This window comes from Muscardinus avellanarius, assembly GCF_963383645.1.
Source record: "Muscardinus avellanarius genome assembly, chromosome: 3".
NCBI classification, from domain to species: domain Eukaryota; kingdom Metazoa; phylum Chordata; class Mammalia; order Rodentia; family Gliridae; genus Muscardinus; species Muscardinus avellanarius.
Genome location: NC_137788.1, coordinates 65,804,661 through 65,831,378, shown reverse-complemented (window position 1 = coordinate 65,831,378; position 26,718 = coordinate 65,804,661). Strand labels below are relative to the sequence as shown.

The window sequence follows — 26,718 nt, the reverse complement described above, 5'->3', positions numbered from 1 at the left end:
TTAGTAGCATAATTTATGAATATTCAAAGCATCTTAAACCACCATTTTATTAATACATAGGAGAGGTAGCAAGATTCTAACCCTCAATATTCATAATCTACATAGGCAAAATTAATCTTAAATTATACTCTTATCTACTAATTTGAAAAATCATTAAAAATATGTTATTAAAATTTCATCATTGTCCTGTGGTAGTGGTCACATGAATTTATACATGTGATAAAAATTGCATAGAACTACACCCACACATAGGCACACACAAACAAGTGGATAGAAAACTAGTGCAATTGAAGTAAGGTTAGTGGATTGTAACAAAAGAAATTTCCTGGTTGTAATTGTCTGTTAAAGTTATGTAGAGTATGTCCATTAGGGGAAACCAACTGAAAGATTTGTGTTATCTCTCTGTTATTTCTCCCAACTACAAGCAGATCTACAGCTATCTCAAAGAGTTAAATGTAAATGTATTACTATACAGTATTATATTTTATTTTATTTTTTGTGGTACCGGGGGTGTAACCTAGGGGCATTCTACCTCTGAGCTACACTCCCAGCCCTATTTTTCATTTTTTATTTTGAAACAGGGTCTCACTGAGTTGCAAAGGGCCTCAGTAAGTAGCTGAGGCTGTCCGCAACCATGATCCTCCTGTCTCAGCCTCCCAAATGCTGGTATTACAAGCATGTGCCACCATGCCCTGCTACCCAGTATCTTATTTTAATACAACATCAGTATCATAAAGAGCAGAGATTGGTGACTTTCTATATGGAATTTTTTTAACAATAAGGCTGAAAAATTAATTTAAGTTTCTTTGGTAGAAAATAATGTTTTACTCTTTATTCTGGTGGATAGCTTAGAAGTCAGATTTTATAGATACTTTCTGGATTTGTTCTCAATTTAGTCTCCACCATTATTTTCCTTTTCTCCCTAGATCTGTGTTTCCAAGTGCCCAGAAAGATTTTTAACATATATGGAGATGCAACTATTGTATAAAAAAGACAAAAGCTCCTGGGAATACTACCGTCAATTCTGCAAGTCTACTGCCCAGCCTGTAAAGGTGTGTGCATTTAAGCTAACAACTAGAGAATAATTTAACTTTTGCCTCAGTCTCAGAAATAACATGATCATCTGTTACTGGACAAACTCCCAAGTCTAGGAAATGGTTACTAAAGGCGCAATTCTATTGAAACACAAATGCACATGTACACTCATGAAAACACCCCATTTACAGGGTATCATTATATAGGATTAGGGTGTTTTGAAAGGCTGTTAAGTCTGTTAAGTTAGCTTCAACTATTCTCTAGCACCAACAGATTCTCTATCTGGATAAATTTTTTTTTCTGTCAAATGCTAGAATTTAATGTCATCTGCAGTCACCATTTCATTAATATGGTGATGAAGCTACATAGCAACTCAGTAACTGGGAAAATTTCACTTCCAAGCCTAGCTTGATAACTGACTATTAAAAATATCTAATTACTCACTGAGATTTGTTATTTATAAGAGATTTCAAGGCTTCATTTTGTTAAGTAATAGTAATGGCTTTTATGTTAGAGACATGATTTAAAAAATTGAAGGATTAGGGACTTGATGTAGCTAAGGCAAAAACACACACCTTCATAGATTTGCCTTGGTGTCAGATGTTCTGGTTTTATTACTGTTGATGAGATTATAATTTGAGCATTTAAAAAGAGTTTGTCAAACAAGAATTTTTGTGTGACAATCTTACAATCGCTATTATTGGGGGAGAGTTAGTTGGCATAATAAGATTTATGAAATGATGTTCATAAAGGGTAATATTTTTATATTCAAGGTAGAAATAGCCGTCACGTAGCCTCTGACTTGTTAACATCCTCTTTCTTCTGTCTTAGTCTCTCACAGAACTCTTACTGGATGATGACTGCCCAGCAGTAGTTTATCCAAGCAGACCTTGTAAGTGGTGATTTTTTTTACCCTAGAAGCATAGAATTTACAAAGAAGTTATTTTAAGTTCCCTTACTTCACAGTTGATGAAACCAAGGCCAAGAATGTTACTATGACTGACCCAAGGTCCCAGAGTTAATTAGGAGAAAAATCCAAGGCAAAGCCCATCCTCCTGGTCATCAGTCTAAGCAAAACATCACATATATTTAAGTAGCTACCACAAAATACCCTAAATTCTCCATTATTCTTCTCCCAGTCATTAAAAACCCTGCAGCAAAAAGGTAAGTCCTGCAAGCAAAGGTTCTCACCAGGAAATCAAAGACCACAACTGTTTAGCCAAGAATATGGTTAAAAAATGTTTTGCAAAAAGGTGAAAAATAAGTACTTACTCATGGAAGATGTGGTAGGTATAAGACATAGCCCCCTGCCCTTACAAGAACAGTTTGGTTAAAATATGGAATGTATCCAGGTGTGGTGGTACACACTTGTAATCCCAGTACTTGGGAGGCTGAGACAGGAGTATCACGCAGGTTTGAAGACAGCCTCAGCTACTTAGTGAGATTCTCAGCAACTTAGTAAGACCCTGTTTCCAAATAAAATATAAAATAGGTCTGGGAGTATAGCCCAGAGGTAGAAGGCTCCTGGATTTTATCCCTAGTGCCCCCCCCACACACACACATGGGATGTAAAGTGCACCTCGAAGATACAAGACTGAATGAGGCATAATCTCTCACAGTCTAGTGAGGGAGACATTAAAATAAACATTGCAATCAACTGTATTCCTCCTAATAGAGGATCAAGTATAGTACTCAAGTTATGCCACTAAAAAATTTCACCCATTAAAAAGTTCTTAAAAGTAAATAAATAATACTAAAAGAAGGAAACGAGGGGAAAAACATTTTATGTCCTATATGATTTTGACTCCCCAAGGGCAAAGGAGAAATTAGAGAAGATGGGAGGAAATTCATTAAGATTTTAGTATAGTTCACTGTCAGTAGAAGGACAATATATAGTTTGTATCTTCTTTCATATTTTATCTTCTTTTCCAAATATATGGTGAGAATGTTAAGCAATGGAAACAGAGAGGATGAAATTTCAGAGAAAGAGTATGTGGAACAAAGTCAAGGGACCATCTAGATGGGAGCACTCGCATTTAGGGAGTAGAATGAGACAGGATGCACAGAAAGCAGGCAGGGCAGGAGAGAATGTCAGGTAAGTCGTTCAAGAGCAAATACTGACCTCATTCTACTAGGCCAAGCCCAATTCTTGGTAATGAGTTCTAGCAGAATGAGGTCACTGGGATTTTGATATCTACAGAGGGAAGAAAGAAATCTGATTTAATTGAGAGCTAGCAGAAGTAGCTGGTAGAGGCCACTATACCATATTTGCCACATAAAGGAAGGGAAGAGCAGGAGGAGATAAGGAAGGTTCTGAAAGAATCTTAAAGAACTACATAATCCTAAAGAACTATATATTAAAGAACTACAGAAGCTGGAAGTGGGCAGGCAAGAGGTCCAGGAAAGTCAAGAAAGGCTTTAGAGAGATGTATTTCTTCCTCTAATATTTCTAGGTTTAAGTTTCATATGAAAATTGGCAATGCTTTTTACAAAAAAAATGAAAATGGTTCATTTCTGATGTCCCTTACCTCTCATCTTAAAATTGGAGCTTTGCAATATTTGAAGTAATAGACTTGTAAAGATGCAAGGATTCTATTTGATCAAAATAAGAACATAAAATATTGAACAGTAATTTAACTCTACTCAGAAATTATACTAGTCTACCAAGTTCTTTGAATAGCTTCAGAGTTTCCATTTTCAGTCCTAAAAGCTGTGTCAATAAAAAAAAACCATAAAAGAGGCAAATAGAAAATTACAAATAAAAGTTCAGTTCTCTTAGTAAACCTAAAATTGGAGTCAGCTTCTATTTCCTGTGGAATTATTCACTAATCTCAGGTTTATAAGGTTTCACTCAAAGACTAAGATATTTTAAAAAAAGAAACTAAGACTAAATGCATCCAGTCATACAAATAAATACATCTTTTCTATTAATGTGTGTTCACTGTGAGTGCTAAGTAACAGGGTCACTTGTGTTAGGCATCTTATTTAGGGCAACTTGATGAATATACCATGTACAAAATAAGCTACAAATTTAGAGTAAAACTTCAGATAATCATATTCACTTTCTATTTCAGTCTTAGAACCATAAGAAAATCTTCAAATCACCAAGAACAATTAGCTATCTATATTGAGCAATTTATATACCTAGCAAGAATTTAATTATAAATAAGAGAAAGTTTAAGAAAGGAGGAAATCATGAAGGAAGAAACAGAAAAGTGATTACCATAATTTGAATTTATTTTTACAGTTTTCCAGAGATGTTTCCCTGACTTCTCTACCCAAAATGGCAATTTAACAGTAGGAAGTAAGATGCTGTTTGAAGATGGAAGTGGAAGAATGAGAAATGTAATAGAACTCAGGGAGGCTGCAAAGTATGATTGTTTGTTTATCTTTCTATTTTCAGTTTTGATGCATCCTGCTATTGAAGCCAATATTAAAGCTCCTATGAGATTAGGGGTTATAAGAAAAGAATTATGTTATTAAGAAATACACATGCTACTTGACATTGGAGAATGTGGCTTATGTTCATTATAGAAACATGTAAAGGAGAAACCAGAATGAATTAGAAAGAACAATGATGCTGTTCAAGGTGGTTAAAGCTTTCTTTATCAACAGGAACAGAAATGTGACACAAGGCAATGCATTGGTGCCATATCAGATTTTTAGATGCTAATTATAATGCAGTAAATTTACTGTTTGTTTGGTTATACACATATAAAGAGCTACATTGTTGGGAAATATATTTCCCTGGAGACACACACACACACACACACACACACACACACACACACACACACACTCATGTATGCACAAACATAAACATGCACAGAGTATCATTGCATAGCTTAGTTGTTGAATTAAAAATGAAAACTAAAGATATTCTAAAAATGTATTTCTCTTTCTTAGAAGACATTAGCACATTAGCAGTAAGGGTGGTATAGTATAACTCCTGCACCTTTAGAATATTTCAGCAAAATGGATGAATTTCAGAAATGTAAAGATATTTGAAAGAAAAAACAAAACAGTAATAAAAGTATGATTCCATGATATAAAATTCAAAAAGAAGAAAAAACAAATTAAATTGCTCTGTGATACATATATAGGGGCTAAAACTAAAAAAAACTTAGAAAATTATTATCACAAAAATCAGGATAGTGGTCGCTTTAGGGGAACAGAGAGGTATTGCAATTGGGGTGCAAAGAGAAAGGCCGATGACATATTTATATGAGTGTGCTCACCTTGATTACTCATCAGATTGGACAGTAGTGATTTGTGCAGTTTTTAGTATGTACCCATCATGCCTTGCTGCTATGGTGCAGTCAGAGGAGAGATAGGAGAATTAAAGATGTTCATTCTTGAGTCTATAAATTTTGTAAATTTAAAACTGATATCTTCATTTATTTCCTATGATGGGTCTTCTGCAGTATTGAGAGCATGTTGCATACACTGGAGGAGGATCTGTTCCCTATTCTTGAAAGCCCTTACCCAGTTTCCATGTGTGTGTAGCTGTAGCTGAAGTGACATTTTTATGTATCGAGGTTAGGAAAAGAGTCACTACTGATAAATGGTTTCTAAAAACATGCTTTGAACAACAACTTGCAAAATGTCTTTTATTATAAGGACATTTATGATTACTGTTAGTCAAAAATTAATTAAAATTTTCTTCTTTGAATTCAGTGGTATCAATAAAATCCTTGATGCAAGAACAATTGGACTGAAAGTGTTTGAAGACTATGCAACAACTTGGTATTGGATTCTCATGTAAGTGAAAGTACACTGGTGTCTCTTCTCCAGCTCCCTTTGATTTTATCTTTATAGGACATTTCTTCAAATGCCTTGTTCATATTCATGAATAAAAGATTGACTCATTTCCCAGTGCCTTTTTTTCAGATTAGGTGAAGATAGAGCAAAGATATTTGGAAATATGACCACAGTTAGCAGTCTGCTTTAAGAATATAACATTTAAGTTTATACACTAAATTACTAATGAGGGTACTTACCTATTTTAAGTCACCTACAGCAGTATCTGAAGTACTTCTATATCTCTAGTACTCCTCACAATGCACATAGTATGACTTCTGACTTTTTTTCTCATTTGATCCTCTCTTGACTCCCAAAGCATCATTCCTAATTTTTAGCATGTCCCTGACACACAATGATTATTATTATCATCATCAAAGGCACTGTACTTATCAGATGCTGAAAGAATACAGGGAGGAGATTTTTTTTTAAATTTTTAGGTATAAGATTTGTATTCCTGGAAAGTTAATGAAATGCAATCACTCTGTGGAAGCAGGGAAATATGTTTCACATGTCTGAGACTGTTATGACTGTTTGGCTCTTGTGCCAGTTTCTAGAGCTTTTATATACTCAGTGGTTCCCTAGTGATCAAAAATACAGTTCGAACTTCTTCAGATACTTGCAAGGTCCTTTATAACCTGGTCAAACTTAGTTTTTCAGAATCATTGCTACCCATGTTTTTTTTTTTTTTTTATTAACACTAGATTCTGAACATAAAGTACCCATCCCGGATTATTAAATCCCATGATTTTGCACATTTTGTGTCTTTTCCTGGCATATCCTTCTCCGAGTCCTGGGTGAACACACCTCATACTTTAAAATCAGTTTAGCTGCACTTAAAGAAACCTTCCTTACCTTCCCTAGATGAATTACTTGTTTCCCCCTCTCTTCCTCATAGTCTCATGCTGGGGGATGGGCACTTCCCTATATTCATTCACCTACTTATATAAAGCATCTGCTATTTTATATCTTATTTACCTGGCTTTTTTCATCTGATAAGCTATCAACTCATTATGATGGCAAGCATGCCAGGTTCATCTTTATTTTCATTATGATGGTAACCATGCTAAAGTCATTTTCATTTTTCTAACTCCTGACATAGGTCTTAGAACATAGTAGATGCATAGAAAATGTAGGTTCAAGGAACAGTTGTAGAAAGAGAACTAGATAGAAACAGAGTATTTAAATGTAAAGGGCTTAATAAAGTTAAAATTGTATTATTTGTGAAATCTAGTAATTTTATAGCTATAAAATTAGATGATTTTGTGGGATTTTGCTAATTCCTGTTTTGTCTTCAATAATTTCAATAATTGTTTTCAGTGTGAGCTGGGCATGGTGATGCACAGTTGCAATCCCAGTACTTGAGAGGCTGAGACAGGAGGATCCAGGTTTGCGGCCAGCCTCCACTACTTAGAGAGGCCCTCTGCAACTCAGTGAGACCCTGTTTCAAAATAAAGATTAAAAAATAGGGCTGGGGTTGTAACTCCTGGGTTCAATCCCCAGCACCACAAAAAAATAATAAAAATAATTGTTTTCCGTGTGTTAGGATATATATCCATAGCAGGCATTATAGTTTATTCTTGGTAGTAATCTAGTTTCTGTTTGATCAGACTTACGTATCACTAGATAATTTCTTGTTCATTTGACTTTTCCAGTCTTACCTGAATAAGTCTACATTACAGGGTGATTTCATTGAAAGCACCCCATCATGTTACCGCTGTAACTATCTTCTATATTTCTATCTTTTTAATAAACTTCTTTAATTCATCAAAAAATAAGTGTACGTTACATAAGACTCTCCAGCCCACTGCACCCAAACATACACTAAAACTCTGTCCACCTAGGCACCACTTATACCACTAGAACATCAACACCTCCTTTTACCCTTAGATCTCTGTTCTCATCTATTTTATAAATATACAGCCAAAGTACTAATATTCTGGGTCTTAGTTTATTTAGCTAGAAATTTATAAATAATTTAAAACACAAGAGTAAACAGCTTTCTCCTCCAACTCTGACCTTTTTAAATATTTCTTTTGAACTATGTAACAATCCTTCAACCACACTGAATCTTGAAGCATTAAAGTATTTGTGCTTTAGAGGGGGAAATGACTTTTAGAGCTAAAATATGGACTGCACAATTTTGACCTGAGAAAGCACTTTGTTACCAGGCTGTGATCTAGCTAGTAACAGTAATTATTATCACTTTTTTCAAGATAAAACTTGAGACCATAAACTCAATAAATGTACCAGTCTATCTATTGTTATGATTGGAAACGTGCTGATGGCACGAGATGCTAGTACTTAATTCAAGTCAGCTAAGTTTACAATCTTAATGAGCTCCCTTTGAGGAATTTATATCAGAAAACTTCATTATGACCTTCACCTGGATATGTATGAAAGGTAATCTTCTCTAGTAGCTCAAACTTTAGAAAGGAATTAAAACAGACAGAAAATAGTCATGCTATTGATTACCTGATAAAGCCACAAGAGATGAACAAGCCTTTCCATGGCTCCAGATACTCATCTGGAGATCACTGGGGATGCCAGTCATCACCAATTACTCATGATAATTAAGGTGTGGTGATAATGACTAGAAAATCATGAGTTCATGGACTTTGTGGCCAGTTATCTTTCTTGCCTTTCTGTTACAAGTCTGTTTCCTTATTCTAAACAAACATGTTGTAGGTTTCTATTAGTCACCAAGTAGAAAAAATAATGCAAATTCAGCATGAATATACTTTATAATTTATTGCTTTTGAGGATGTCCCGCAAAAGGAAAAAATAAGATGAGAAAATCATGGTAGGTAAATCAAAATTCTAATTTGGAGAAATTTTTTTTTCTTGAACAGTGATTATTGTGCTTCAGTCTACCTAGGCACATCATGCTCTGATAACTAAAGTCCCCAATGGTCTTACTTTTCTATGGAAGTCTTAATGAAAATAATTGTTTATACTTTTCTGTGGGGGACTGGAGATGGAACCCAGGGGCATTTGACCTCTGAGCTATACCCCCTGCCCTATTTTTTTATTCTTTATTTTGAAACAGTGTCTCGCTAAGTTATGGAGGGCCTCACTAAGTAGCTGAGGCTGTCCTCGAACCGTGATCCTCTGGTGTCAGCCTCCCAAATGCTGGGATTACAAGCGTGTACCACCATGCCCGGCTTTGTTTATAGTTTTTAACATTATAAATTCTCCAATAAGCAGGTAAAATAATCTAAGAATATTTTGAATATAAAAAGTCTTTTCTTGATGTTTTTATCGTGTTGTGTTTAGCGTGCTTACCCCTGTGTTTGTATGGGTTTTCCCTCAGTGGCCTGACTGTTGCCATGGTCATCAGTTGGATGTTTTTGGTACTCCTGAGGTTCGTGGCTGGATTCCTCTTCTGGCTCTTTGCATTCGGAGTGCTTGGAATTATAGCATACGGTATGTATCAAACCTCTTAAAATTGCTAAGTATCAGAATAGCCTTTTGTTTTCTTTCTATTTGCCATTATCAACTATTGGAAAGCACTTGTTTTCCTTGGATTTAATTATTTTTACCTAAAATCATTAAACTTTGAAAACTTATTATTTTCCATATATTATCTCTGCAACCCTTTTCTTCATTATTTTGAAAAAAGCTGCTATCAGAATGTCCCATTCTTTTTCCTTCCAGCCATTAGTCTCATGGGTATTAAGAAGGAGGCAAAAAGAATCTCTTTTAGATAGACCAAAAAAAAAAAAAATCTCTGACGACATCCTTTATTCCTTTAACCTTTCTATCTGATTAGAGAGCAGGTCTGCATGTTTATCCCAGTGTGATATTTTTCTCTTTCAATCTAAATAGTACTTTTAGCCCAAGGTACTCTCCTACCTTTTATTCACTGGTACTCCACAGTGAAACATCGCCCTCTAGAGGAAAGTATTTTACATTACAATAATTGGATGGAGAGTTACTTCATTTCAAGGTTAAAATCGAATCATTAAACCCTTTTGAAGCTCCACAGGTCAGGTACAATGTGAACATGTCAGCGCTAAACAAAGGAACTAAACTATCTTCCATGGGATTACATCCCATATGAGGCAGCTTCCTTTCAGTCTTTTAAAAAATATACAGGTCAATATAGGAACGTTTGCGAGATTTCTATTCAAAGGAATGATTTCCCCTGCAACACAATTTGAATTAACAATACAGTTTTATGATAGTACATGAGACATAAAAACGAGAATATCCTATTTCTATTCCTTGAAGAAGAAGTATGCATATTAGGTTAAGGATGACATTGGAACCCCAGGCTCTGTAGTTAGCTGGGCTCTGACTCAGCTCCATAATGTATCACTGGGTAACTACAGAAAAGGTGTCTTAATGATTAAAAGATCCAGTTTCCATGTCTATCACATCAGCACAATAATATCTCCAACAAGAAGATTGGAGTACTAAATGGCATAATAAATCTATAGCTAGGAGAATAGTACTTGGGACACACTAAGGATGCGGTACTTGCTGGGTTATTGCTGCAGTTATCTGAGCATAGCTGCCTTCCTCATTATCCTCAAGAAGTTTCTAGTAAATAGCTTGAGTCTCAGGTGTCCTTTGCCTCTTCTGTACCACTGCTATGAGTCCCACCTGGACTTCCTCCTGAGCACAGCCAAGTAACAAAGCAGAGGTGGGTCAGTCTGGGGAAAGAACACAAGAACTAGTGACCCCTGATCAGAAACGACACAGAAAGCTTTTTGTTTACATGTCTTGCTTTTGTGTTCCTATTTGGAACTCTACATAACCCTTTTTTTTGCCACTGGGGGAGTTTAGGCATGTGATTCAATCTTTTATTGTCACCAAGAACGAAAGGGCAATAAAGTCTGCTATTGACTTCACTGACTTGTCTTTAGCAACAAAAGAAAGCTGAGATTGGCTATGGTGCAACTTAGACAATGGCAAAAGGGAGGAAGGTCGTCAATATATAAAAAGTGCAGATGAAACAATCAATTTTGGCTCCCTATTGACTCCCCAGATAGTGCTAACCCAGCAATTAATCATGTGGCAATTAAGCTTGAAGCTGTTCATGGTGAGGAAATGTCCAATTAAGTTAGGAAGTGTCAGTATCTAAATTGAATGTAACTGACCTCAGCTACTATCTTGTTTTCTACATATAATGGGAAACCATTCTGTATTGACAGCAGCTTATTTACTAGGACATAAAACAATGTGGCTGTGTCATACTGTACAGAAAAAAAAGCTACACTATTTGTGGGCAAGGCCCATGGATAGCGATAGAACAGTTCTCACTGAGAACAAGTTAAGAGGTACACAGGGGAGGCTTGTGACTCTGATTATGAACATGAATTTGGAGTTTGAAAATCAATAATGGTTAAAAGAATTGTTCTCTTAACAATGAAGTACAATTTGTTAAAAAAAAAAAGACCTGTGAAATTATTTACATTTGTTATAAAATAGTTACAAGTGGAAAAAAAAAAGAAAATCAACAGTCTCTAGTGCATGATACATTAACTGTGGAATTCTCTGCTAGTATGAGGTCAAGTCTTAGTTTCTTCAACTGTATAATAGAAACCATGAGCATCAAACATAATCATACATAAAAGTACCTAGATGTATGCTAGCAAATACTAAATGTTCAATAGAATATTGTTGCTGTTGCTATGCAGTAATATTATTGAGGATTTGGGTTCATGGTACTAGGGTTTTCTAGGATCTGGGGGCATTGCTTCCATCCACTGCTGAGGCAGCACATTCATGGCAGAAGTGTGCAGTGGAGCAAGTAGATGATGTCATGAGCCACAGAGCAAAAGAGGAAGAGACGGGTCTCACAATCCCCTTCAGTACTGCATTTGGCAGCATGAAAATAATCATGCATGTTCTTAATATATACCAACTTTATTTCCTGATGGATTGAATGTAGCTATGATAAAAATTGGGGGTAAAAAGGAAAATGGTTCCACAAAAAGATAAATATGTGATACAAGGAAGGATAGTGAGCAAAGAAAATAGATAAATATGTAGATAAAGTAAAAGAAACTTTGACTATATGAAATAATCATAACATTCAGTTAGATTAAAAATGTACATAAGTGAAATATTTAGCAAGAAGCAGAATGTAGTCTTTAAGCAACCTAATGTCCTGTATTTCCTTGTTAAGATATTCACTTTACATTTGATTATTAAGCATGCTATACATTTTCAGGAATAATTATAGAAATAGAGTACATGGCTTTAGATTAGAACAGGAAATAAAGGAATATAAGTAAAAAGACAAAACTTGATCAATTTTTCAAAGACAAGAATTGGAAGCAGAGATGTATAGACACAAAGTAGAATAGGATAAAGGAAGGCAGAAATGAGTATAAACTTATAAATATATAAAATACAAATACATTGCCTTCATCAATTGAAGAATAGAAGTTATTAAGTCATATTAAAACGTACACATACAAACTAGAGCTATGTATTATTTACAAGACTTACACAATACATAAGAAAACAGAATACTTGTGGGTAAATAATTCTTCCAATGTTTAAACAAAAGAAGTTTGTGGAATCATTATAATATCAGACAAGAACATTTAAAAATAAGTATTTAAGTATCATTAGGGATAGAAAGGATTCAATATGCTGAAATAATACCATTTCTAAACTTGTTTGTATATCTTAAGGTAACTTCAACATTCATAGAACTCTAAGGATAAGTAATCCAATAAATAATAAATTAGTATTGAGTATAAATTTCCCATAAGGAAATTGTAACACATGCTTCTACTGGATTAATACACTGCAATTTTAAACCAGTCTCTATTGATGGACATTAAGTTTGTTACTAGTCCATAGTATATTTCAAGCTAGATATTGCTACAGTCATAAATATTGGAAAAATCTATATCAAGTAAAGTATAAATTTAGACTATTAGATCCAAATAAAATATTTATTGTGTAAATATGAATCTTGCCTTTGTAGAAATGACGATACTGATCAGTTTTATGTAGATATGTGTGATAAACATATAACTTTTATTTTAGAAAATAATATTTTATTAGTCTGTTTTTCTTTCTTTTAAAGGAATATGGTACTGTTACCAGGAATACTCCAGACTTCAGCAGAACACAAATTCTGCACTGACTATATTTGATATTGGAATTCAGACTAACATAAACATGTATTTTCGACTGAAACAAACATGGTTCATAATCAGTGAGTGATTTTAAAAACTAATTTTTTAAAATAATAATAATTAAAGCTAGATGTGGTGGTACAGGCTTGTAATCCCAGTACTTGGGAGGCTGAGACAGAATAATCACAGGTTCGAAACAAGCCTTAGCTACTTAGTGAGGTCCTCCGCAACTTAGACCCTGTTTCAAAATACAAAATAAAAAATAGGGCTGAAGGTGTAGCTCAGAGGCAGAGTGCCCTTGGGTTCAATCCTTAGTACCATGCACACACACACACACACACACATACACACAAAAATAATAATAATAATGAGAAAGTATCTTTTTGTCTAAGAGAAAGCCTGAGTTGGTATAGCCTATTAAACACTTGTCACTACTCTAATTATAGGTAAATGTTGATAAGCTTTAGTAAATAGAAAAGTCAAATTGATTATATAATTTAAGGAAATATAACTTTAAAAGGATCTCAAATAATTTGCCTTCAACTTAAAATGGTTTGGTTATGGACATTTCTAGACATTAATCTGATATCTGAGAAAGATGCTTAAAAATAAATACTTGATTTGCCATATCTGTTTAATAAAAACATTTAAATTTTTATAACAACATAGGCATTTAAGCAACACTTAATTGAAAATAAATTTATACTTTGGATATGTTTACTCAGATTATTGAATGAAAGGTAACATTAAGAATTTATTAAATTGAGATGATTTCTAAAATGACTAATCTTATAGGCTTAGAGTGTTTTTATTTTAACACAGAGACCTGTGTTCTTTAATCAAGATTTTAATGACCTCTAATTAATGTGTTGTTTTAAAAGATTTGTCTTTCTCTTTTTCATATTACCCTTACTATGGTCAAGGAGTCTTGATAGGGAGACTAGAAAAAAACCTCAGAAGGGGCAATATCTGGTGACATATCATGATTATAGACAAGGGACCCTTTCACATAAACTTGTAAATTTGATTTTACCTTTCCATTTAATAATATTCAGAGCCGGGAGTGGTGGCGCACACTTGTAAACCCACATTTGGGAGGCTGAGACAGGAGGATCCTGTTTCACAGATAGCCTCAGCTACTTAGGAAGCCCTTTGCAATTCAGTGAGACCCTGTTTCAAAATAAAGAATAAAATATCAGGCTGGGGGGTGTAGCTCGGAGGTAGAATGCCCCTGGGTCCCATTCCCAGTACCGCAGAAAAGAAAAAAGGAAAAAAGTATATTCAAGCCTTCAAGGACAAATTTACATAATATCATCAGAATGTCATTTTATTTTTTTATACCATTAGGATCCTCTCCCTGTGACCAGAATACAGATATATCCTATCTAGGACAACAGTTTCTTGGGATAGAAGCAAAAAGGCAATAAGATTACCAATGAGAAGCATTTTAAGCAAAGAGTCTCAGACAGCCTTGGAGATGTTTATCCCAGGTGGATGCCAACCTCCATGATTTGCTTTGTAGCACGGAAGTCTCTGCCAGAGTCTTCTGCCTGCTGAATTCAAATTTTCTCTTTTCCTTGAAGAGGGTTTGATCAAAATGCCAAACTCTTGCTCTTTGGTCTCCCATTTCTTGCTCTCATGAAGATGAGCTCCCCTCACTCACACTGTTTCTTCAAATATGTTGCAGAAGCACTGTTTGATTTTTAGATTTTTTATTTTTTTATTTTTTATTTTTTTAGTGGTACTGGGGTTCCTGGAAGCCCTTCTATCTCCAGGCTACATTCCCAGACACCTGTTTTATACTTTTTTATTTTTGGAAACAGGGTCTCTTAAGCCAGCGTGGCTGTCTTCAAACCTGCGCGATCCTCCTGTCTCTGCCTCCCAAGCACGGGGATTACAAGCTTGTTCCGCCACGCCCGGCTTATTCTTTATTTTGAAATAGGGTCTCACTAAGTTGCAGAGGGCCTCGCTATGCAACTGAGGCTGGCTGTGAACCTGAGATCCTCCTGTCTCAGCTTACCATGTATTACAAATGTGCATTCACATGCCTAATTAGTGTTTTAAGAGAATAAAATGTGCATAAAAACATAAGTGTATAGTTTAAAAGAAGATGTAGAAGCAAGATGATACATTACTATGATTCTCTCATGTCTCCAGGTTAACTTATTTCTACTTAGAGCTATTAACTTCTGTGTGATGTTACTGAAATATTACTGGCTTAACAATAGAATGAAATAATGAACTGTCCATCACTGAAAGGGTTCAAATATGAGCAGAATCACTAGCAAGGAGATTATGGAAGAGATTCCTTCATGGCTAGAATTTAAATTTCCATGGAGTTTTTTTTTAATACTTTCATCGTATTGTTAGTAGTATCATGTTTTCTTGATTTTAAGATGTATATCAAAGAGTGATGTGTGTATGTATTCCTCTACCATCCAGTACCTCATTAAGATACATGATTATAATACACCAATTTAAAAAGGGGGGCAGGCTGGACATGGTGGCACATGCTTGTAATCCCAGCATTTGGGAGGCTGAGACAGGAAGATCACAGTTCATGGAGAGCCTCAGCTACTACTAAGTGAGGCCTTCTGCCACTCAGTGAGACCTTGTTTCAAAATAAAGAATAAAAAAATAGGACTAAGGGTATAGCTCAGAGGTAGAATGCCCCTGGGTTCCATTCCCAGGACTGCAAAAAAAGAAAGGGGGGGGAGGGTTGGTGATGTGACTCAGTGGGAAAGAGACCCTGAGTTCAATTCACAATATATAAAAAAAAAGATTCATACCTCTTTTACTTTTTAACATTCTGAAATTAAAGTGCATCTTAAAATTATTGAAAATAAGTTTAATTAAGGGTTTTCTTTACTTTCTATAAAAATTTGTTACTAAATTCAAGATGTTTTAAAATTGAGGACGTGTAATAATTAAGCCTATGTGGATAACATTTAAAGAAAAAACCTAATTCATCTAGCTGAAGAGAAAAAAACTGGAATAGGCTGGGATAGAACAGGGGGTATTTATTATAAAGATAGAGAAGTGACTCAAAATATTTAAAAAGCTGCAAGACGTTCAAGTTTAACTGGATCTAAAAAAAAAAAGCCCTAAGAACCCAAGATCTTCTCTTCTCCTCCTCTCCTCTCCTCTCCTCTCCTCCCCTCCCCCCTCTCCTCCTCCTCCTCCTCCTCCTCCTTCTCCTCCTCCTCCTCTTCTTCTTCTTCTTCTTCTTCTTCTTCTTCTTCTTCTTCTTCTTCTTCTTCTTCTTCTTCTTCTTCTTCTTCTTCTTCCTCTTCTTCTCCTCCTCCTCCTCCTCCTCCTCCTCTTCTTCTTCTTCTTCTTCTTCTTCTTCTTCTTCTTTTCTCTCTCTCTCTCTCTCTCTCTCTCTCTCTCTCTCTCTCTCTCTCTCTCTCTCTCTCTCTTTTGGTGGGTCTGGGGATGGAACCCAGGGGCATTTGACCTCTGAGCTACACCCCCTGCCCTGATTTTTATTCTTTAATTTGAAACAGGGTCTCGCTAAGTTGCAGAGGGCCTCACTAAGTAGCTGAGGCTGTCTACAAACCGGGATTACAAGCGTGCACCACCACACCCAGATGTTGCACTCTATTTTTTTATACACATGCACTTTATTGTTTACTGAGCCACTTTCTTCACATACAGTTTTGACATGGTTCACTACATTTGTATAACCTGCAGTTCAAGAGGTTTATAAATTTGAGGACTGAATGAGATTCTAGTCTAAGATTTTTATTGACCAAGTTGGGTTATGTTTACACCCAATTCCATTAATGATGACTCTCATGGATAGTTCACAAAATGAGGACAGGGTAGGTAGCTAAGATAGTTAGCAAGGACAGTTAAGATGCACTGTGAGCAGGGGACAGCTTAAAAAGTCCCTTCTATAATAATCTTCTTTTTTTTTCTTTCTGGTACTGGGGTTTCTGGAAACCCTTCTACCTCCGGGGTACATTCCCAGACCTATTTCTATATTTTTATTTGGAAATAGGGTCTCTTAAGCCAGCAAGGCTGGCTTCAAACCTGCGCAATCCTCCTGTCTCTGCCTCCCAAGCACGGGGATTACAAGCATGTGCCACCACGTCCAGCCTATATAATAATTTCTTAACTGGTAGCTAAAGGTGAGTGTATCTAAAGTAGAGCCACCCAAAGCAGCTCATCCTTCTTCCCATGCCTGTTCCTTTTTCCTACAAGAGTTGCAAGATGATTTCATAGATGAAATCTGAAGTCTGTCTGCTTGAAGTGTTCAATCCCTAGCTAAGGTTTTAAGCTGAATTTCTTTATCACTTCTCAGAGGTGTTGAAAGTGTCCTGCTACTATTGGCATTTTAGAAAGGTAGCACTGCTTAATTTAAGAGTGATAGGAATTGACAAAATAAATCATAAAGCTCAGACCTAACTTGTGAAGTTTGTTGTTTGTTTTGATTCATATCACAGACTGATTTATTTTTTTTCCTGTTCAAAGTGGTGATACTCTGCTTGATTGAAATGGCTATCATCATCTTGCTGATCTCCTTCAGGAAGCGGATCCGCATTGCCATTGTCCTGCTGAAGGAAGGGAGCAAGTAAGGCCAGCGAGTAGACTCTCAGACAGTGGACCAGTGAAGTCAATCGCTGTTCATTGCATGATGCCCCAGACTATTTCCCCATAAGAAGAGTTGAGAAAGAAAGCTATTGACCACGCAAGAGGACTTATTCAAGTTCAGACTCTGCCACTTACTAGAAGGGTCATTGCTACAAAGTCCTTTAGTATCCCAGGCCTCAATCATCTTAGAGTAAAATAGGAGAAAGTCTTTCTAGTCTTATGTACCAGCATTTTTTTTAACAATATGTGCATGTTAGGTAAATAATGTGAAAGTGAGTAATAAAGTTCTATACAAAAGTTAGCTGTATTACAGGTTAGATAATTTCCACACTGGGTCATAATGTTAATTTTAAAGATTTAGGCATTTTGCAAAACTTTAAATCATAATTCTAGAAATAAAATTATATCCTTTTAAAATTTCTAATATCTGATATTTTTGTCATTATCATGAGTGACAAGATTTTTTTAATAGAACAATTGATTATAGCAGCAGCATAAAATGGCAGACTAGCCATTTTATATATAAACCCCACAGTTCAGGAACACTTAAAACCCAGAGCCATTTTTATTTTAAAATGTTACAAAATAAACACTCGATCTTTCATAGAATTTATGCTTGGAGGTAATAACACCTATCATTTTCACACTATTCCAAAAGGTCACTTGAGGATAATGCCTACTCTAAACTTTTGAATAATGCAAAAACAGGACAAATATTCCTATAAAAAAACATATCCTGTATTTAGGTCCATAGAAACTAAGTCATTAAGGACTAAGAGCCAAATTATTTTTAATCATCTAGAAGGAATATTTTTAAATTTTTTTCCATAGTGTTATTATAATAATAGTGCTACCTAAAGCCAGTGGTTTAAACAGTTAACAAGCAGTTTGTTAAACTCTCTCTTTTCCCCACAATAACTGTTGCCCTGTCATTATCCACTGAAAACTACTGATTTGCTCAGTGTATTTCTTAAATAGTATGTTACTGCGCAGCTCACTGAAAGTTGTCCCACTTGTTACAACTGTGTGTGTGTATTAAAGAGTTCATACAATTGCGACAGGTTGGTGGTTTGCTCAGGGGGAAATAAAGGCTGGAATAAATGAGAATGAGAATACAAAATAAACTTAAGGACAACCTGAAATTCACTTAAATTCAGTGGATGAAGAAAGAAGAGCCCAAAAGAGTGAGGCAAAAATGATAACAAATGCATAAGAAGTCAGACTCGTCAGGGCACCTGCGGTGGTGAGAGTCCCATGGTATTTCTCTGTAGCTATATCTAACAGTATTGCCTTTGATCTAGGACATGTACCCAAGTTATCTTTTGAAAGAAGTAGTTAGACACAGCATAACTAGGATTTTACAAACCATCAGAGAAGATGTCAAAGAAATTATTATCCTGGAAAAACAAAATAGTTACTTGAGGGTGACTATATGAGAAAAAGTGGCAAAATGATCCTTTCTTCCCCAGGAATTATTGGATGTCAATTACAGAGGGGCCGAGAAGTGAGAACTTTCTATAACTTTGTTAGTCAAGTGGAACAAGTAGTGTCATGAAAAGTTAGTTGCCATCGCTCAGTGTCGTCACAGGCTACTGAACGCATTGGAATGTAGCATAGACGGTCGTTCTGAATTCGGGAGAGATGTCCACAGTTTAACATGTGACCTTTAAGGTCTTCTCTAACTTTAAAAATCTAAGAATGTAAACAAAGAAAGAAATCACATGATTATAATGTATTAAAACTTTATGGATCATACAGAAATAACTGAAAAGAGGAAAGTCTGGAGGACTTTGGGCAGGAGTCAAATGTGCACATTGAAGGACTACTCCAACTCACTTAAAAAATACAAATTAAACCAACTAAGAATTTGCCAGTAAAGGAATCAATGATTATTACTACTGTTCTTAGAATTAATTTAGTGTAAAGACTACTTCTATTTCTAAGACAAAAATTTAATTGAGAAAGTACAGCTATAATTCAAATTTCATTTTGAATTTCAACAATTTGTTTTATTCCAGAGCCATTGGATATATCCCTAGTACATTAATGTATCCGGCTTTAACTTTCTTTTTAATATCAATCTGCATTTCCTACTGGGCTGTGGTAGCAGTGTATCCTTTGATGGTTGACCGCTTCAAAATTCAGGTTCACATTACTGTTCAGAAACAAGGAGTTTGGGTCCAATGTTTTCTATCCCTGGAAAATTAAGAAACATCCTAAATAAAAAACTGGATGTTTTGTCCAAGTCCTCCAAAAATTATTCTATTGATTTAACCTCCCTTCAAAAAGTTCATATGATGAATTTCTAAAATTTTATCTTTATATATCCTAAGGGGACTTTTATATATTTTGCTATATTTAGAAGCCACTTAGTACAGATGGACCCTGATATATTAATCCAGATGTGACAAATGGATGACTTATTCAAATATTAGAAGTGAGTTAATATGTCCATGAACTTAGAGTTATCTGCGTTATTTTCTTGTATATTTATTTTCAACTTACCAGCAAACAGTTTATCCTTAATAGAGTTTAATTAGTTTCTTGGCTACATCAGGGATACCTATATATAAAGTTATAGTTCCAGCAGGGCACTGTATACATGAAAATAAAATATGTGACCCAGAGGTAAGTAAAATAAACTCTCTCTTTTATTTATTTCAGTATGGAATTTTACTACTTTTCATCTTGACGTTATAGGAGTCTCCCCAAAGCAGAGTTCCTAATTGGTGATGTAGGAATAACTATGTGCAGAAGGGGAGAGTGGCTCAGTGGTTAGCAGGAAAACTTTGAAAGCAGTAGAAAGAATGGAAAGAAAGCACTATCTTATTTCATGAGCTTGCTTGTCCTATCATGTATTCTAGGGGCTGGTGTGATCCAAACAAACACTAACCAATGTGAAATTATAGTAGGTGCAGAGTGAGGAGAATACAGTTGAAAAATAGATACTTTCAAGAGCTCATTAAAGATTTATATAGAGCGGGGCGTGGTGCCGCATGCTTGTGGTCTCAGCACTTGGGAGACTGAGACAGGAGGATCACACAGGTTCGAAGCCAGCCTCAGCTACTTAGTGAGGCTCTCAGCAACTTAGTGAGACCCTGTTTCCAAATAAAATATAAAATAGGTCTGGGAGCATAGCGCAGAGGTAGAAAAGCCGGTGTTCTACCCTCAGTACCACCAAAAAATAAATAAATAAAAAATAAAGATTTATGTAAAGTGAGCCAGGTACAATGGAACACAACTGTAATCCCAGTACTTGGAATACTTAGATTACAGATTCAAAGGTCAGCCTTGACAACTTTGTGAGACCTTGTTTAAAAATAAAAACATAAAAGAGGGTCAGGGTATAGTTTTGAGGTAGAATTCCTCTGGGTTCAATTCTCAGTTACTCCCAACACACACACACACACACACACACACACACACACACACACGCACACACACGCACACACGGGGGAGGGAGGGAGAGAGAATTGTATAAAGTGATGGGGTAGAATATAGAAGAATAACAGCAAAAGCTAATGGAGAAAAAAAAAGCACATGCAATTGGGAGCTACAGAAGTAAAGGTAGGGAGATGTTACCTTAGAATGGCATCTAATATTATATTCTTTTGTTGTTGTTTTTTCCTGAGTGCAGATTTTTCATACAACTGAAATTCCCAAAGCTTGCCCTGGGGCACTATGTAACTTTGCTTTCTATGGTGGAAAGACTCTGTACCATCAATACATCACTACCTTCCATATATACAATCTATTTGTCTTTCTCTGGCTTGTACACTTTATCATTGCATTGGGTCAGTGTGCCCTCTCTGGTGCCTTTGCTACTTATTACTGGGCCATGAATAAACCTGATGACATCCCACCGCATCCACTTTTTACTGCATTTGGACGAGCCATACGGTAAGCCCATGTTAAACCCTATTCCTATTTCCTCTGTTCCATTGAGTATGCTTGTGTTTTCATCCTGACTGATTAATTCGAGTGGAGAGGTAAAAAATGAGGTCAAAAGTATGACTGGAAACTCATGGATATTCATTCTCTTGTCTGTTTTTACAGCAAATTTTACAGTCACTACTCAGGCTAATATCCTTCAGTTTCTAGAGATGGGAAGGGATAAAAGAGGGCCTCAAATGCAAATTAAAGATAAACTTGACTCTGTATCTCCTCTGATCAGGTTAAACATCCTATTTTATGAGAACAGATTGTGTGTAGATGAAGAACAAGGGAGATGTATATAGTTAAATCCCTCTATAGAAACCTTTATAAATTTGAATGAGAATATAAAAAGCTCTTTATTCTGGATTCCTTTTACCTGTGAAAACTGCTCAATTAGTAATCTGTAGGTTAATAGTAAGGATATTTTAACTTTTATTCTCATTTTATCTTTGCCTAGATATCACACAGGATCCCTGGCATTTGGTTCTTTAATTCTTGCGTTAGTTCAAACATTTAAAGTGATCCTAGAATACATGGACAGACGTCTTAAAAGTAAGATTTCAGAATTTACCTCAGACTTTCTGACTGAGGTTGAGGAGGGTGGAGTGGGGGAGACCTGATGACTGTAACTTGGACAAGGGCCATAAGGATGGAAATAGTCAAATCTGCGATATGTTTTGAACAACCTTAGGACTCTGCTGAAGGATTTGATGGCAGGGGAAGGGAGGGGCTTTGGTGAAAATAAAAAGAAAAAAAAGTGTGTTCTTCTATTTGTTGAGATGTGAAATGCCTGGAGAAGCAAATTTCAAAAAGGAGATTAATGATTCTGCTTTAACGTGTTGCTGTTGAGATGCATGGTAAAGATGTCAAGTAGGCTGCTTCAAGTCTAGAGCTCACGCCAGGTTAAAAATGTAAATGCGGGTATCATTGGCACAAGATTTCATATATGACACATGCAGTTTACAAACACATAAGCTCTGCTTAGGATGTGCCTAAAAAAACAGCCAAAGCAATATTGAAAAGAAACAACTATTCAAAATGATTTTAAAACTTTACGCAAAGCTACAGTGTGGTATTGGCATAAGGACAGACATAGACCTAGAATAGAATAGTGATCTCAGAAATAAATCCTCATATAAAACCACTTGATGGTTTTTTCAAAATGGCGACTGAGGGACACAGTACTCCTCAGTAGCTGAAGCAAATAAAACTTCAGATACTTAGAAAGCTGTGTCTTAATCAACAAAAAAAAAAAATACATACCAGGAACCAAAACAAATCCTGGTACCTCGGGGGAACTCTGAACTTGAAGAAGAAGAAGAACATAGACCCGGACACCGGACCAGCTGCAAACGCTGATCGGCGGCTGCGGGCTGCTTTCGCGGGCCCGCGGAGCTGCCTGCCCGATAGCCCCGATAGTCCCGCAGCAAGATAATCCGGGACTGAAAACAGCGAGCAGCTCCCACGTCAGAATTTTGTGTGCCCACCAGCGACTGGATCACAACAGCATAGAGACTCCCACGAATCCTGGACCAAGAAAGACAGGTACCTGCGGGCAACGGGAAGTGCGGACCCTAGCGTGCGCTGCACTCCAACCCCCCAGCACGCCCAAGCCTCAGACCCGAGCACTCCCCTCTGCGCACCTTGTCGGCGCCCCGGTTCCCTGCTAGCAGTCATTGCCTGTCCAACTCTCTCCACTAAATTGGAGCCTACCTGGGTGTCTAGCTCCCCCCCCCCCCGCCACCTTGCCAGAGACTGCCTTCAAGGCTGCGAAAGCCCTGTGTAAACTGGAAATCTCCTTGGGGCACCCCCAGTTTCTACGTCCCGCGGGAGGCAGAGGCCTTTACTGGGCACCACGCACTGGATCCTTGAGCACCTATCCTGCACTCCTGGCCCACCGCTGGGTGTTCCCACCCTCCTGCTAGCCAGAGGCTTAATTCTAAGCGAGAACGAGAACTCAGCTCAATACACCTTGGAAGAGCATACCAGCAGCAACAGACAGCTGCATCCACTCACTCCTGGTTCCAGTAAAAGCAGCACACCCAGCCTGCACCCTTGGAATAGGCAGAGCTCTGGCAGCAAGCGTGGGCACCCAGGAACCAGCACCCATTTGCCCAGGGTACATCTTGGGACCACACCGGCTAACCCAGCTGGAATTTCCAGAGACACAGGAAAATCCATCGGGCCACAATATCTGCACAGGACCTCAGGGGGAGGTTCTAATTATACCTTGGTCATGCTCCACCCGTGTCGTAGGGAAGCACAGGCTGGAGTCTAGGGTGGTGAGTGCAGAGGTACTGACCACAGGTTAGAATTTCGCAGAACCTGTGAATTGTATAGAATCAAATAACAGTGAAACCAGACATCCGGACACATAAACCTAAAGCAGCTAAAGGAGAGAAGGTGTCCAAACACCCAGAGTGACCTAAGAAGATAAAAAAATAGAGTACAAAGAAAACTAAGAGACATTGGATGGTATTCTGAAAGTTACTAAAGCAATCACATACGCACATATTATATAGGCCTGACCCCATATGCGTAAATAAGGAGGACTGTTTATTTTACTTTTAATGTGGATGTTTTGTTTTATATTGCTTTTACAGTGCTTTTGTTTTGGTATGGTTATTGCTGTGTTATTTTTTTTTTCTTTCACCCCATACTTCTCTTACTTTCACATGTTGTTTTTTTATATATATATATATTGGATAGTTTGCCTTATTTTTTTATTTCACACAGCTGCTAGCTCCTTTTATTTTATTCTTGTTCTTTTGTCCTCTTTCTTCCTCTTTCCTTCCTTTATTTTCATTCTCCTCCTTTGATTGGTCTTCCTCCCTTTTTCTAGGATTACATAATAGTCTTGGTATCTTGTGTGGATTTTTTTTCTATTCTTTTTTTGTGTCTGTCTACTCCTTCCATCACCCCTATTTACAAACCTTCCCACACTAACCCTACATACTTTTCCCCCCCAAAACTTTTCCACATAATATACCTCCTGGTCTAATACTCTAAGTATCTCTTACATTCATAATTACTCCACGAACGACAAGAGTCCTAGTAGTTAACTCTCTCTCATTCCTAGCAAGATTTCACCTTACGATACTCAAAGTCTTTCTCAACCTAAACATATCCTCTACCTAATCTGACTCCTTTACTAATCACCCCAGCTCCTCCCACATCACCCACCCTCAACACTCTAAAGGCTCTGCTGACTAGCCGATACCCCAACTCCTAATATTAAGATTTGACTAAGCATAATACTCACGAACGATGGGTAGAAACCAGAAAAACAGGACAGAGAACGCTACAAATATGAGAACCAGGAATTACGAAGAGACAGCAGAAATCACGAATACTGACCTACTAGAAATGCAAGAAGGGGAGTTCAGAATCTTGTTGTTCAATATGATGAAAGGATTCAAAACAAGTATAGAGGAGATAAAAGGTGAATTAGAAACACTAAAAAAGAATCAGAAAGAGGTCTGGAATGAAATGAAAGAGGCAATAAGTGAAATGAAGACAGCAATTGAAAGAAACTCTGGAAGATTAGATGAAATGGAAAACAGAATATCAATATTAGAAGACAGTACATCCCAAACCGAAAACACAGTCAGCGATATACAGAAATCTTTACAGCAACAAAACCTAAACATCCAGCAATTATGGGATAATATGAAGCGCCCTAATCTACGGATAATAGGCATTGAGGAAGGGATAGAGGTACAGACCAAGGGCATCTGTAATATCTTCAAGGAAATAATCTCAGAGAATTTTCCAAATTTGGAAAGAGACTTCGATCTTCAAGTCCAGGAGGCATACAGAACTCCACTGAGACAGGACCAAAGAAAGACCACTCCACGCCACATAATAACCAAAATGACCAATATAGAGGCCAAGGAAGGAATCTTAAAAGCAGCGAGAACAAAAGGACGGGTGACATATAGAGGCAAAACAATAAGAATCACCCCAGACTATACAACCCAGGTCATGAATGCTAGGAGAGACTGGTATGATGTGATTCAGACCCTGGAAGAAAATAACTTCCAACCAAGGCTCATCTACCCAGCAAAACTACTATTCAAGATCAATGGTGAATCCAAAGTCTTTCACGATAAACAGAATCTCAAAAAATTCATGAATTCAAAGCCAACACTAGAGAAAATTCTTAAAGAAATAAACCATAAGGAAGAAAAAAGAAGCAGACTTCAGAATCAGAGAAGAGAGGAAGTTAATAAGTGGGCCACTTAAGTAAAGAAGAATGATCACACCACCCAAGAGTAGACAGAACACAAAATGGCAGAAAACAAAAATCATATATCAATAATATCTCTTAATGTCAAAGGACTTAACTCACCAATCAAAAGACATAGATTGGCAATGTGGATTAGGAAACATAATCCAAATATATGCTGTCTGCAAGAAACACACCTCACAGCCAAAGACATTCACAGGCTGAAGGTGAAAGGATGGAAAAAGATATACCATGCCACGAGTGACCAAAAAAGAGCAGGGGTAGCAACCCTAATATCCGACAAAACAGACTTTAAACTAAAACACATCAAAAGAGACAAATCAGGGCACCTCCTTTTACTAAAAGGAACACTATACCAAGAAGATATAATGATAGTAAATATTTATGCCCCAAATATGGGTGCAACCACATTTGTAAAACAAACCCTTCTGGACATAAGATCCCAAGTAGACCCAAATACAATAATTCTGGGAGACTTTAATACGCCTCTCACACCACTGGATCGATCTTCAAGGCAAAAGATGAGTAAAGACGTTTTAGAACTAAGGGAAACCATAAACCAAATGGACCTAATAGACATTTTCAGAGTATTTCAACCAGGAACTACAGAATACACTTTCTTCTCAGCAGCCCATGGAACCTTCTCCAAAATTGATCACATCCTGGGACACAAAGAAAATACCAGCAAATTCAAAAAATGTAATATAATTCCTTGCATCTTTTCAGACCACAACGGAATAAAAGTAGAAATCAACAACAGGAAACTCGAAAGAAAGTATTCAAATTCATGGAGAATGAATGATACACTATTGAATGACGAATGGGTAAGAGCAGAAATTAGGGAAGAAATAAAGAAATTTATGGAAACAAACGAAAACAGAGACACAACCTACCAAAACCTATGGTACACCATGAAGGCAGTACTAAGAGGAAAGTTTATTGCATTGAGTGCCCACATAAAAAGGACGGAGAACCACCAAGTAAAGATCCTAATGACAC

At 36.6% G+C, this 26,718-nt stretch overlaps 1 protein-coding gene across 1 annotated transcript in view; it reads left to right on the top strand.

Annotated features, from left to right (window-relative positions):
* SLC44A5 (solute carrier family 44 member 5) overlaps positions 1-26,718 on the top strand; it is a gene marked incomplete at both ends in the record, with an annotated part of 384,719 nt that overhangs the window by 309,766 nt on the left and 48,235 nt on the right. The window contains 11 exons of the mRNA XM_080691446.1: positions 927-1,052; positions 1,867-1,927; positions 4,283-4,406; positions 5,713-5,796; positions 9,149-9,261; positions 12,887-13,018; positions 17,415-17,514; positions 19,553-19,645; positions 20,075-20,162; positions 21,172-21,434; positions 21,928-22,022. Of these exons, the coding sequence (XP_080547572.1) occupies positions 927-1,052; positions 1,867-1,927; positions 4,283-4,406; positions 5,713-5,796; positions 9,149-9,261; positions 12,887-13,018; positions 17,415-17,514; positions 19,553-19,645; positions 20,075-20,162; positions 21,172-21,434; positions 21,928-22,022 (1,279 nt within the window). The remainder of the gene's footprint in view (positions 1-926; positions 1,053-1,866; positions 1,928-4,282; positions 4,407-5,712; positions 5,797-9,148; positions 9,262-12,886; positions 13,019-17,414; positions 17,515-19,552; positions 19,646-20,074; positions 20,163-21,171; positions 21,435-21,927; positions 22,023-26,718) is intronic.